Source organism: Agelaius phoeniceus, chromosome 26, assembly GCF_051311805.1.
Source record: "Agelaius phoeniceus isolate bAgePho1 chromosome 26, bAgePho1.hap1, whole genome shotgun sequence".
NCBI lineage: Eukaryota > Metazoa > Chordata > Aves > Passeriformes > Icteridae > Agelaius > Agelaius phoeniceus.
The window spans coordinates 2,387,339-2,400,968 of record NC_135290.1 but is presented as its reverse complement, the minus strand read 5'-3'; the positions used below and the strand labels follow the sequence as shown (position 1 = coordinate 2,400,968).

The following is a 13,630-nucleotide window of genomic DNA, read 5'->3' as shown; positions in this document are numbered from 1 at the left end:
TCTCTGTGCCATCCCTGGCAGGGCCAGCACAGGCAGAACTCAGATTTCTGGGCACAGCAGGCCATGGGAGACAGGTGGGCAGAGGAAGGGCCGTGCTCAGGGCCAAGCCAGCCAAGGAAGGTCTGTGTGGGGTGATCAGACCCAGCAGCACTTTCCAGGAAGCCTCTCTGGCTCCTCAGCCAAGCTGCTCCAGCAGCTGCCGTGGCCATTCAGCAGCTGTTGAGCTGTAATTGCTCATTGAGTCATAATTTATTTTTTTTTTCCCCCACTGAAAGCAGCACTGTCAGGGAATTAAAATCTTTTCAAAAGCCCATAAAGATTTCATAAACGTTTCAGAGCCAGAGCAAGGGGGGGGGTTTAGCACCTTCACAGCCAGGATGCAGGGAAGGCAATGAGCAGAGCAGCAGGGGAACACTGGACAGCTGTAACTGGTTAAAGGAACAACAGCACTGGGCAGCAGCAGCAGCAGCCCATGGGGAGCTGAGTGATCCCAGGTGGGCTCCAGGTGGTTCAATCCACCTTGATTGCCATGGCACACTGCTGGCATGGCCTGTGGGGGACTGGGGTGGGACAGCAGCTCCAGGCTCCAGGAGAGCACAAAGCTGACACGGGGAGCGCAGCTGCACCTCTTGGCTCTCACCTGCTCCTCATCAGCTCTGGCCAGGGGGGGAGTTCAACCCCAAACCAGTGTGGGTGAGGGGCACTGACCCCACAAGCACCCTTGGTTGAATTCAGACGAGCCTGAGGTGTCCTCAAAAGCAACGATTTGCACTCTGGAGCTGCTGTAAACATGGAATGAGGTTTCCCAGCGCTGCAGCCCTTCCCACATGTGCAGGTGTTTGCAGGTGACAGAGGAGCTGTGTTCCCAGAGCAGCCCCTGCACCAGCCTGGGCACCTGCTATTTTTAGTGTGAGCTGCCTTTGATGGTCTCTGTGAGCTCTGTAAAATATCTGGGCCAGGCACATGCAGCTCCCACAGCCCCACTCTGCCACAAGATGCTTCTCAAGGAAGGAATTGGGGATGCTGGATGAACCCAGACAGGACCCATGTGCCTTGAGGGATTTAATGGGGAGAATCTGTGCCCTGAGAGCCTGACAGAGCTGGGTTGTGGTTTGCACCCCAGGATCTGAACAGCCATATCAGCAGGGAAAGGATAACCCTAAAACTAATCATGATCCTAATCCGAAACCTAACCCTAACACTGACACTAAACATAACCCTAACCCCAATGCTACCTCCAAAACCTAATCCTAACCCTACCCCTGACCCTAAACCTCACCCTAAACCTAAACCTAACCCTAACCCTGATCTTAACGCTAACCCTAACATTGACACTAACCATAACATGAACCCCAAAGCTACCTCCAAAACCTAACCCTAACTATAAATTTTACCCTAACCCCAACCCTAACCCTCACCCACACCCTAATCCTCACCCTAACCATAACCCTGACCCTAAAACTCAACCTAAACCTAAACCTAACCCTGAATTTAACCCAAATCCTAACACTGACCCTAACCATAACACTAACCCCAATGCTACCTCCTAACCCTAACTCTAAATTTAACCCTAAGCTTAACCCTCCCCCTGACCCTGACCCTAATCCTCACCCTAACCCCACCCCATGGGCACCACAGCCCCATTCTCTAACTGGGGTGCACAAACAAGAGCACAAAGGGGTCAGAGCTGAGCTGGGCCCCCATTTGGGCACCCATGGGTGCAGGAATTCCCCCACAGCTGCAGGAGTGAAAGAGGGACCCCAGCACTGCCCCTGGGACCCGCTGGCCCCAGCACTGGGCATTGAGAGGCACCAATAATTCCCTGTCAGGGGAGAGGCTGCTGTTATTTTGTGGCCCTTGTTATTTCCCTCCTATTGTAACTTTTAATTAAAATCTACAGAAGGCTGATAACTGCTCCCTCTGCATAATTGCAGGGAGTAAATTTTGTTATACAGGAAAGTGGTTTTTTAATTTTTCATGGATTTATTTTTGAGGGAGAGCAACACTTTGGTGGGATCTGTGAGCCCCAGTGACATTATCGAAGAGGAACAAAGATGGGTTTATTACCTGTTCCCCATAAAACTGTTATTTTAGGGGAGTTTTGTGCTTCCTCCTAATGAGAGATGAATTGCACCAGCTTCATTTGCTGTAGGAGGAAAATTAAAATGAAACTGATAAGAGCCCAGCCTCTAGCTCCTGACTTACCTCCCAATTATAAATGAAAGCTCACAGGCATTCCAGAGATGGGGCTTGATGTCTACATTAATTATAAATAAATTATCTACACTTAATGTTTAAATGAAATTTCAGATAAAGCTTTATATTTAGAAAAAGTGTTGCATCAGTGCATAAATATTTATGCAAGGAGTCTGGGTGAGGTGCTGCTGCTTCAGCAGAGCTGGAGCAGGGAGCCCTGCCTGGCTGTTGGGAGGAGGTGGCACTGAGCCCACCAGGAGGGGAACAGTCCTGGGACAGTTTAGGACAGTCCTAAAGCTGGGTTTTGCTTTCCTGGGGTTTGCAGAGGGGAGGTGATGGGACACAGGGCACGTGTCAGCCTGATGTTCTCAGAGCAGCAGCCAGGGAGGACAGTGACAGTGACAATTCTCCGTGCTCTCACCTTTCTCCACCCTCAGGACCTCGTGGCAATGTCCCACAGGACCCCTGAGGTGGTGCCAGGGCTGGGGTGAGCCTTTAATGCAGCCAGAGTGGAGGAGGAGAAATCTGACAGGCCCAGCTGAAATGTGTGTGGGGAAACAGTAAAGGAGGACAAATAAAATGGATTGAAATTGTTCAGCCCCAGTCACTTGTGAAGGAGTCCAGGTGAGCTCCAGGCAGGATCCAGCATCCTGAGGTGGGATATCAGCCCTGGGACACAGAGAGCTGCCTGTGCCCACACTCCTGGCCAGCCCTGGGGTCTGCTCCATGCCACCAGAATCCGGGATGCAGCATCTTTGCAGGGCCAGGAATGCGTCTGTCTGATTCCTTTCTGATGCCTGAAACAGAGCACCCCTGTCAGGGAGAACATCCCTGTCAGGAAAAACATCCCTGTCAGGAAGAACATCCCTGTCAGGAAAAACACCCCTGTCAGGGAGAACATCCCTGTCAGGAAAAACATCCCTGTCAGGAAGAACATCCCTGTCAGGAAAAACATCCCTGTCAGGAAAAACACCCCTGTCAGAAAGAACATCCCTGTCAGAAAGAACATCCCTGTCAGGAAAAACATCCCTGTCAGGGAGAACATCCCTGTCAGAAAGAACATCCCTGTCAGGAAAAACATCCCTGTCAGGAAAAACACCCCTGTCAGAAAGAACATCCCTGTCAGAAAGAACATCCCTGTCAGGAAAAACATCCCTGTCAGGGAGAACATCCCTGTCAGAGAGAACATCCCTGTCAGAAAGAACATCCCTGTCAGAAAGAACATCCCTGTCAGGAAAAACATCCCTGTCAGAAAGAACACCCCTGTCAGGAAAAACACCCCTGTCAGGAAAAACATCCCTGTCAGGGAGAACATCCCTGTCAGGAAGAACATCCCTGTCAGAAAGAACATCCCTGTCAGGAAGAACATCCCTGTCAGAAAGAACATCCCTGTCAGAAAGAACATCCCTGTCAGGGAGAACATCCCTGTCAGGAAGAACATCCCTGTCAGGAAGAACATCCCTGTCAGGAAAAACATCCCTGTCAGGAAAGAACATCCCTGTCAGGAAGAACATCCCTGTCAGAAAGAACATCCCTGTCAGGAAGAACATCCTGGCCAGGGCAGAGCATCCCAGCCAAGGAGAACATCCCAGGGGAGATGTTCCACTTGCCAAGGAAAATATCCCAGGCAGGGAGAAGATCCCAGGCAGGGAGAAGATCCCAGGCAGGTGCACACAAGAGCCACCAGCGAGGGCTGAGCAGGCAGAGCCGGGCTCAGCTGGCCCAGGAATTTTAGCAGGGTCACCTTTGGTATCAGAGCACTGCACAGTCCTTTCTCTGCAATGGGAGCAGTATCTCATTTCTTCCTCAATTAGCTCCTGATTATCAGTGTCCCAGGGCCCCTTTCCAGTCTCTGTTTAATGCACCATTAATAATTCATTTCTCAGATAGCAGGAACGCAGCGCGAGGTTGGGGCTTTGTGACTAATAAGCACCAGAGCAACTCTCTCATCTCCAAGGGACAAATGAAGGCAACAAAAATAAAGTGGAAGAATCAAAGATAATCTGTTTTGTGGCCTTTAATCAAACACTGCATAAAGGGTTTGATTACTCAGGTGAAGAACACACTCACACACTGGGCTCCCACTCCTCAGCAGCATCATCCCCATCCCACCACCTTCCCTGGCACAGAGGGAAATTGAGGCACCTCGAGTCAAAACCAGGGCTGCCCTCCTCCTAGGGTTAGAAATTGAGATACAAACTAGACCTTTCCTCCAGCTGGAAAATCCCAGGAGCAGATTTCCCGTTGCCCAGCAGAGCTGAGGAGTTGCACGCAGGCTGGCAGCTGCACATTAAGTGTGACGGGTTTCTGACAGATCCAATTATAAAGCCAAGCCTCAGCAGAATTGCAGCCCTAAGATTTAGTGCATGAAATTCTGTTTGGGGGATTTTTTGGATATTGAAGCTCGCGCCAGGGGTCCCTGCAGGCCCCAGACTGTGTCTGGGTCTCACCCCACCGTGCTGTGTCCCCTCCCTGCCACATCCTGCCAGTGCCCAGCCCAAATTGTCACCTAAAAATGGCAAGGAGGAGAGTGGCCACCCCAGGCAGTGCTGAGGAAGGGGGGATCTGCAGCCCCCCTGCCCCACAGAGACGTGCCCTGGCCCAGGGACTGTCCCTGCCCCTGCAGGGGTCACACACGGGCTAGGAGCTGTAAATCATTTGATTCCCAGGAGCTGAGGATGTGCCCAGGCCTTTCCACACAGCCCTGGGATGGTATTTTTAGCCCTTTCCTAGAAAAACAAGGTGGGCATGTGTGATGGTCTTGTTCTCAGCTGACCAGGGACTTGGCTGCCCTGGGAATGTTCCTCAGAGGAAAGCAGCCAAGAAACCTCCAGGGACCGAAGGATCTGGGCCAGTGAGGACACGGGGATGTGAGTCCAGCTGCTCCCACAGTGCTTTGGTCTGAAGAGAGGTCAAGTCTCTTTGCCAGGCATGGGGCTGTTGTGCTCCAGCCAGTGCTGCACGAGCAGTTCCATCAAAACCCCAGGATTAAGGGGTTTGTTTTACTTTTTCTAAGTGGCTGAGAGCACAGGGTTGTGCCCTGCTGCTGCCAGGGGGCCCTGGGATCACAGGTGGGCACGAAGCTTGGGATGAAAGCTGGCAGCCTGCAGCACTGCTGCCATCAGATCAGAGCAGCATCGCCATTCCCTGGCTCAGGAACCCAGGAGCTGTTGGGAAAACAGATTTTGCTTTTACATCTGCGAGGCTGTTCCATCCCCTGCCATCCACAGCTGAGCCCAGGCTGGCAGGAGCAGCCACAGGAGCAGTGCCAGGGGGCTCAGTGCCTGTGGGGGGCTGGAGCCTCCCCAGTCCTGCCTTTGGTACCAGCCAGTGAAGGGCTGCAGCCCCTTCCCCAGGCTGGGATTGCCCCTTTGCACTGGCACCTCATGGTTGGGCTGGTGGGATCCACACTGGGCACGGGATGCAGTGGGCACCAGAGTGCCAAGCAGCAGGGACACCTCCCCAATTCCCCTGGGAAGGGCAACCCCTGCTCTGGCCATGCCCACCCTGGTGCCACTGGCTGGGCTGGCAGCACACACCACATGCCAGGGAGCTGTTTGAACCCGAGCAGAATAAACCTGCACTGGTTGTATTTCCTGCCTCCCGCTCGGGGGCACGAGGGAAATTGTTTGATGCTAATCCCCTTGTTTAATCCAGCAGCATCCTGAGATGCCACCAGGCAGGATTAACTCCTGCAGCAGGACAGGGACACCCTGCACGCTCCACAGGCTCCCAGGCAGAGACAAAATGGGGAGAGGGCTTCTGGGTTGTGTTGTGATCTCAGGGTTTTCCTCAGAACCTCAGGTCCCCTCCCCTGGGCCAGGAGCATGGGGCAGGATGGAGCCACCCTCAGGGCAGGACCCCCACCTTTATTTATCTCTTTGATAAAGGTGTGCCTGGGGTCCTGCTTTGGCTGCTCTGTGCCCTCCTTGCTGCAGACCTGCCCTGGATTTCAAATTTCAATTTGCCTGACTTTATCTTTCAGCCCCAGTTCTCATCATCCTTCTCTGTGAGCCAAGTTAAAGAGCCCTTTAATACCCAGCAGTTTTCTCCCCAGGAAGACACTTGCATGCTGGAATCGAGTCACATCTCAGGCTCCTTCCTGATAACAGCCTGAGCACTAAATCCCACTAAACTCCACCCTGGGGAAAGGGCTGACCTGAGGCACGGCCAGGTGGAGGAGCCAGAGGTTTTCCAGCTGGTGCCTCGAGAGGGGAACCAGAGCTTTCTGACGCACTGCTGACAAATGAAACGAGCTGTGAAACAGAAATTGCTGCGTTGCCGTGACTCTGTGAGCACAGCCAGGGGCACGGGGGGTGCTGGGGCAGGAGGCCACAGGAGCTCCTGGGGCTGTGCCCATCCTGGCAGCCCGTGGGCAAGGGGCAAAGCCCTTCGGGGCGCTTGTGCCAGCAGAACTTGCTGCAGCAGCTGTTTGCTGTGGTGCCCCTCTCTGCTTACAGATAATGGCTGGGACAGCAGTGGAGCTGAGATAAGCAAAGGTGCTTCGAGCCACAGACTTCTCCCAGCCTGGGGATTGGGCCACGGGCTCTGAAGGATGCCAGTCCTGAAGGATGCTGGCTCAGGAGGATGCCAGCCCTGAAGGACACAGAGCAAGGTCACAGCAGTGATCACTGCAGCTCAGCTGCTCCCTGCTGCCAGGCCCAAGGTGACCGAGCCCCTGGGAAGGAGAAATCAAATGCAGATGATGTTAAAGCAGGGATGCAGAGGGAAGAATAAGCAGAGGATGGATACAAACCCACCTCCAAAGCCCACAGAGACTCACAGTGCTGTCCTGGTCCCACGTTCCATAACATCAGCTGCACCCCCTCAAAGAGGGGCAAGTTTTGTTACAGAAATTCTGGTTTGGGGCTGTCCCAAAAGGACAGACAGATCTGCCAGGGTTGTGGGCACCCACTGGGCTAACTCACAACCTGAATTCTCCAAGCACAAATCAGGGCAATTTGAGCTGAGCAAAACGCTCTGGGGTCCCTGCGGGAGGGATCCTGCCTAGGGAGCGGGAGGAGAGGCCATCCCAGCCCACAAGGAGCTACAAATAACTCAACTGGCCTCATTACCCAGTTTCTGATGCACAGGAGCTTGCTTTCCCCGGGGCCATGTCCACCTGGGAGCGGGCTATGTGTGCCTGGCGCCGCGGGAGCCTCTGCTCCCCTGCTCTTGTCCTTGTCCTCCTGCAGCTCCCCCTGACCTGCCGAGCATCCGCAGGGGGGTGCCCGGGCCAGCAGCAGCACGTGTGGCAGGGACACGCCTGGAGCCCCTGTACCGGCCGGGGCATCCCCCGGGCCCCGAGGGATCATCTCCCAGCTCCCCGAGCATCCCCCGGTTCCCCGGGCATTCCCCGGTACTTGCTGGATCATCTCCCGGTTCCCCGGGCATGCTTTGGTCCCCCCGGATCATTTCCCGGTTCCCCGAACATCTCCCGGCTCCCCGGGCATCCCCCGGTTCCTCGGGCATTCCCTGGTCCCCCTGGATCGTTTCCCGGTTGCTCAAACATCTCCCGGTTCCCCGGGCATCCCCCGGTCCCCTCCGATCGTTCCCCGGTTCCCCGGGCATTCCCCAGCCCGGCGCGGGGCTCCCTCTAGCGGCTGGCGGCGGCACAGCACGGCCGGTCCGGGGCTCGGTACCGAATCCCCCGGTACCGAATGAATCCCCCGGTACCGAATGAATCCCTCGGTACTGAATCCCCAGGCACCGAATCCCCAGGTACCGAATCCCTCGGAACCGGATCCGCCGGTACCGAATCTCTCAGTACTGAATGAACCCCTCAGTACCAAATCCCCCGGTACCAAACTAATCCCTCAGTAACGAATCCCCCCGTACCGAATGAATCCCCCAGTACCGAATGGATCCCTCGGTACCCAATCCCCTGGTACCCAATCCCTTGGTACCGAATGAATCCCCCGGTCCCCAATCCCTCGGTACCGAATCCCTCAGTACTGAATGAATCCCCCGGTCCCCAATCCCCCGGTACCGAATGAATCCCTTGGTACCCAATCCCTTGGTACCGAATGAATCCCCCAGTCCCCAATCCCTCAGTACCGAATCCCCCGCCCAGCCCTTTCCTGTGCCTGATCCCGGTCCCAGTTCCTGCCACAGCCCCGCGGCTCCCCCGCAGCTCGGACACTCCCCAGGGCGCTCCCAGGTGAGACCAAGGGGACACCCAGAGCCCCCCGGGACCCCTGGGGCTGCCCCAGAGGGTTCGGGCTCGTTCTGCACCTCGGGAAGGGTCGGTCTCGGGTGGGTGGGTGAGATGGGTCGCTCAGGGCACTGGCTGTGGCTGGGGTAGGGCTGGGGCAGCCTCACAGGCTGCTCTGTCCCCTGGAGACCCCTGTTCTGCTGGCACAGGGTCCAGTGGGTTGTGGCTCTGGGGCAATTTTCCCCCCTCAAAGCCTCCTGTACCCAACCAGCTCTTGCCACGAGTGATGCAGCCACCCTTCCCCTTCAGTCTAGCATGTATGTTTTAATGGGAAGCCATCAAGTTCATAAATGAGAGTGTCCTGGACCCACAGAAATGATGGTTCTCCTGGCAGGGTTGTGGAGGAGAAGGCAGCAGCACGGGGAGCAAGGTTTGGGTGGTTTTCAGTGCCAGCATCTCATCCTTTCTACATGGGTGCAGCAAAGCTCCATCAGCAGCCATGGGCTCCAGGTCGGGACAGGCTGCTGAGGCTCAGATCAGCAAGGAAAAGAGGAGTGAGCCATGGCTCTCTGTCCAAGGGTTGAGGAAGCCTCCCCTTTTCATGCAGTACCTTGAAAGCACCCGGTGAATGGTCCTCTTCTGAACAGAGCCCGTGCTACAAGGACAGGCCGTAGGTGCCAGAGCAGTACTCCACATAGTCAAAGGCCTCGATGGGGAATGTCACAGCCCCCCACTTCTTGTACCTCCTCTTCTCTGCTGGTGTCTCCACCACAAAGTTTTTGATGCAGAGGACAGGCAGCTTCACCTGGCGGTACAGCATCTCCATGCCCCAGTCCTGTGTGGGCAGGGAGGGGACAGTCACCCGAGGCACACACGGCGTCCCCAGGCTGCAGGGCCACAGGGAGGGGACAGTTCCTTGCTCCCAAGGCGTGTCCCTCCACAGGAAACAGCCTGTGTCCGTGTCCCACAGCACACACATGGCACAGCTCACAAGGCTCAGCCCTTCTGTCCCTCCAGCTGTGCCTGGGCTGCAGACACTGGGGAATTGTGGTGCTCACCTGGCTGCAGTTGTTGCAGGAAATGCGGCAGCCGGGCTCCCAGTCCTTGAAAGTCCTCTGGAACTGTATTTTCCCAGAGGAAACTCTGTAATATGACCTGGAAGGAAGGGGCCATCAGGGCTGGGGTGAAACACCACACACCCAGCCGGCCAAAAGTGTCTCTGGGGGAAAACACCACAGTGCTGCTATTTGGCTCAGCAGCAAGGGCCAGACAAGCTCAGGCACATCCTGATGGCTATATTGGTAATATTCCAATAACTCCCCTTACCCCTCTGCCTGCCCCTGAGCCCCCTACCCGAATTTGGGGTTGACATTGACGTGGTGCATGCCCTCCACGGTGCGGATGTCGCTGCCCCGGCACACGGGCCTGCTGCAGTTGATGCAGTACAGCTGAACAGCAGACGCCTGGTGCAGCTGCCTCCGCTCGCTGATCCTGGACTCCTTCAGCAGCCAGCTGGCCACAGCCACCCTCTGCAGCTCCTGGATCTGGGGGGGACAGGGGGGTATCACCGGAATGTGCTTTGAGCTGTTTGATTTTCCAGCATCAGTCTCATTACATGGTTATGACAATGGGAAGATGCCACCAGCTCACATCCCAGGCAGCAGACAAAGAATTTAATGTTACAACTTACTTCGTAAGTTTTTTGACCAATCACACGAAGCAAAAGCACATTGACAGTAGTTCTATCCAACCACTATAAGCACACATACCTTTGGTTAAAACAATGCTTGCTTATTTCAAATACAATACCTGCTTGTAAGCCTTAAAGCACAATGCACAAAGCTCCATTATTAAGCTTCAAACTTCCTAATATCTTGCTAGATAAACTTTTCTGTAGCTTAGAGAGTTATTCTAGACAAGTGTTAATACACAGACCATTGTTCTATTTGTCTTTGCTTTTCTACTTTCTAAATAATTTTTCTGCTGGCCAATCTCATGGCTGCTGCTTAGCTCTAATCGCAGTTCTGCTGTCTCTGAGGCCTGCCTTTTGCAGCTTTCCCAAACCCCTCTGATTTTGTGGATTCCCACAGCGGGGGACAGGGGTCAGCAAAGGACAGATGGGAGACACGGCAAGATCCATGGATACCGAGGGAGGCATTATCAGCACAGAGCAGGAGGGCAGGGCAGGATGGGCACACGCTGGTGAGGCCCCTCACACAACCCCACCCCAGGATCTGGGGAATCTGCATCTCTGCTTCTCTGAGACAGAGCAAGCAGCAAGAGCTGCCTGGCCCTGCCAGACCCAGGGCAGCACCCAGCACCCACCTTTTGGAAGTACTCCTGCTCAGGCATGGCTTGCACTGCCTGAATCGCCCTCTTCATGAGCTCCACCAGGTCCTCATTGAGCAGCTCTCGGGTCACCTCTCTGGTGTTGGCTTTGGCAAGGACAGAGTAGACGCTGTTCTCAGCACGGGCACGGCCCCGGGCCTGCAGGGCAAGGTTCAAATGTTGCAGTCAACAGATGAGGGACACAGCCAACCCTTCTGTGCCACCCTGTGAGGACGGAGCCACCTCCACCCTCCTCTGCGCCTTGCCAAGGAGATGGGCTCATCCCCAAGGAGCTGCCTGCAGGGAATGCAAGAGCCACCATGTCCCACCCCTGCCCCTCTGGGGGATCCTGGCAGGGCCAGAGGGAGCCTGGGCAGCACCTGCATCATGGCAATCTCGTTGGTCATCAGCCCATAGCGCACCACGATGTTGCACTCGGGGATGTCCAGGCCCTCCTCAGCCACACTGGTGGAGAAGAGCAGGTTGAGGGCTCCCTGACGGAACTGCTTGATCACATCCTGCTGCTCATTCTGGGTAGACAGAGGGGTGATGCTTCAGCAGCTGTGTAGGGCTCTGAGACCCCCAAAATGTGCAAAGCGGGGTCGGTGCAGCTCCTGCCCACCCTCCCTGCACTCACCTGTGTCATGTGCCTGGTCTGGTTGCTGTAGCCGGCGCCGGTGAGGACGGCGGCCCTGATGTGCTGCCCACGGAGCGTGGCCGTGCTCTGCAGCCAGCTCAGCAGGCTGTGGGCACTCTGCCTTGTCTTGGTGAACACAATGCCACGAGAAGTGCCCAGGGGCCGAAAGTGCTCACGCAGGATCCCCTCCAGCTTGGCCAGCCTGGGGTTCTCATAGCGGTGATCCCCAGCAAGCGCCTGCAGCTTCGCCCTGTTCTCTGCACAGGTGACAGGAGCGTCAGGGACACCCCAAATGCAGCCAGCATCACCCCCCTCCAGGCCCCTCAGTTACCCTCAAATGTGGTGCTGAGAAACTGTTCAGTGGGGTCCTTCTCATCCCTCTCAGAGCTGTAGAACTGCTGGAGGCACTGGAAGGCGTCCACCATCCTCACGGTGTCGTTGATCAGCAGAGCGTCATTGTACTTGCGCAGGTGCAGGGCGCACACCCGCGTCTTGCGACAAAACATCTCTGTAGCTGCCAGGGCAGGGGACGCGGCAGTCACAGCCTGTCCCCATGGCCCAGCCCTGCCACACCCTCCCTGGCACAGCCTCACCTCTCTTCTCCAGCTCCACAATGCGCTGCTCGTAAACCTGCGTGCCAAAGTCCCGTGGGAAATCCGGCTTCTCCATGAACTGCTGGATCTGCACCATCACCTTCTTCAGCTGCTCGCCAAAGGGGTCCTGGCAGCAGAGAGGGGCTCAGGGACATGGGAATTGTGGCTGCTTGCATGGACCAGACAGTTGTGGGATCCCCCAGCACCAAAGCTCTGGGTCAACTGATTTTTCACACTTTCAGATGAAGGTGCCTCACACAGCAGGGCTTGGGGGGTCTCACCTTCCACCCAGTGAGCAGTCCCATGCCTCTGAGCATCCCATGCATCTGAGCATCCCTCACCTGTGATCTCTCCTGGCACAGGTCATACTGCTTCTTGGGTTGGGGGACGTGGCTCTGCAGGTGCTGCAACTCATCCCGCACCAAAGTGATCTTCTCAGTGTCCAGGTTGGCACAGATCTGAGAAGGAAAAGACCCTGCTTCCACCCTAAGCCCAGCTGCCCAGGACAATGCTACTCACCTGGTGAGTTTGGGGATGACTCCTCCAAGCTCCCAGCACCCACACACCTGGGCATCACCCCCCATGCCAAGGAACACCCTGCTGAAACAGCACAGGGGGCACAGGACGCACCTGCAGGATGTGCTCTACGGCCCCCTCAAAGGATGTTGCCCCCCCAGTGCCAGGGGATGCCGTCAGCCCCAGGACCTGTGGCAGGTCCTGCTCCCCACGGAGCTTGCGCTGGAGGTATCTCAGCATGATCTTGTTGTAAACAGCGTCCTTGTGCGTGTGGTGGCACTCATCTATCACCAGCAGTGAGAAATCTGGGGGAAGGGAGCAAGGTGAGATGGTTGGGGCTCAGCCACAGCTGTGGGGCCAGCAGTATTTGTAGTCTGGTGCCCACCTGTCAGCTCCACGTGCACGTCCTCCTCCGTGCTCACCAGGGCGTTCTGCAGGATCTGCGCTGTGCAGATGACAACGTCGCTCTTCTTCACCAGGTCGGCGAAGAAGGTCTTGTGGCTGGTGTCCCCACTGATGGATGCCACCTTGAAGGTGTCCTGCAGCACGTGGAACTCCTTCTCGGTGTGCTGGTCCACCAGGTGCACCTGCGCCCACAGGACCACGCTCAGCGCTGGCCAGGACCGCCAGCGGTGGCTGTCGCGATCCCGGGGCAGGGCAGCACCTTGTTGACAAGCACGGCCACCTTGCCGTCCCTGCGGCTCTCCAGGTGCTGCCGGCAGACGTGCACGGCCACGCGCGTTTTCCCGGCCCCCGTGGGCAGCCAGACGATGCTGTTGCGGCCGCTCAGGGCCGGGGCCGCCGCCTCCCGCTGGTACCCCCGGAGCTCCATTCCCCGCTCTCCGCGTCCCGGAGCCGCCGCAGCCGCCGGGAAACGAAACTGGAGGCGGCGCCGAGAGCGGCGGGCGGGGCACGGGGAAGGAGCAGCAAGGGGGGGCCACGCTGGCCGAGCTGGGGAAAACCGAGCCGAGCCAAGCCGAGCCGAGCCGCCCTCCTCGGGGATCCCCAGGGAGCCCCGGCTCCCAACTGGAAGCGAAACCAAAAGCGAGTGGAGCTCCCACAGAACCTCCCCGCACCCAGATCGCCCCTGTGCCCCCACCTACACCCTACACCCCAACTAAACTCTGCACCCCAATTCTGCCCAGTGCGCCCCAGCCCATCCACAGGGATCTTCACACTCTCCCCATCCCGAGCTGTGCCTCTTCC

At 56.6% G+C, this 13,630-nt stretch overlaps 1 protein-coding gene across 2 annotated transcripts; it reads right to left on the bottom strand.

Moving 5' to 3' along the window:
* Positions 1–8,654: 8,654 nt before the first annotated feature.
* Positions 8,655–13,504, bottom strand: DHX58 (DExH-box helicase 58). Of its 2 annotated transcripts, XM_054649860.2 has the most exons (13): positions 13,089–13,384; positions 12,810–13,011; positions 12,539–12,729; positions 12,250–12,366; positions 11,909–12,035; positions 11,647–11,829; positions 11,316–11,572; positions 11,059–11,208; positions 10,676–10,837; positions 9,704–9,894; positions 9,409–9,505; positions 8,961–9,185; positions 8,655–8,880 (listed from the first exon to the last, which is right to left on the bottom strand). In XM_054649860.2, the coding sequence occupies exons 1-12, from the start codon at positions 13,254–13,256 to the stop codon at positions 9,006–9,008; spliced, it is 2,025 nt and encodes a 674-aa protein (XP_054505835.1). In that variant the 5' UTR covers positions 13,257–13,384; the 3' UTR covers positions 8,655–8,880; positions 8,961–9,005. The 2 variants fall into 2 exon arrangements, with proteins under 2 accessions (XP_054505835.1, XP_054505834.1); XM_054649859.2 differs by having other exon boundaries at positions 8,655–9,185; positions 13,089–13,504.
* Positions 13,505–13,630: the final 126 nt, after the last annotated feature.

Coding starts and splice junctions, on each gene's coding strand:
- DHX58 (XM_054649859.2), bottom strand. CDS start 13,256: ATGGAGCTCCGGGGGTACCAGCGGGAGGCGGCGGCCCCGGCCCTGAGC. Junction 11,830..11,908: donor TGTGGAGCTGGAGAAGAGAG/GTGAGGCTGTGC, acceptor CTGCCCTGGCAG/CTACAGAGATGTTTTGTCGC. Junction 10,838..11,058: donor ACGAGATTGCCATGATGCAG/GTGCTGCCCAGG, acceptor CTTGCCCTGCAG/GCCCGGGGCCGTGCCCGTGC.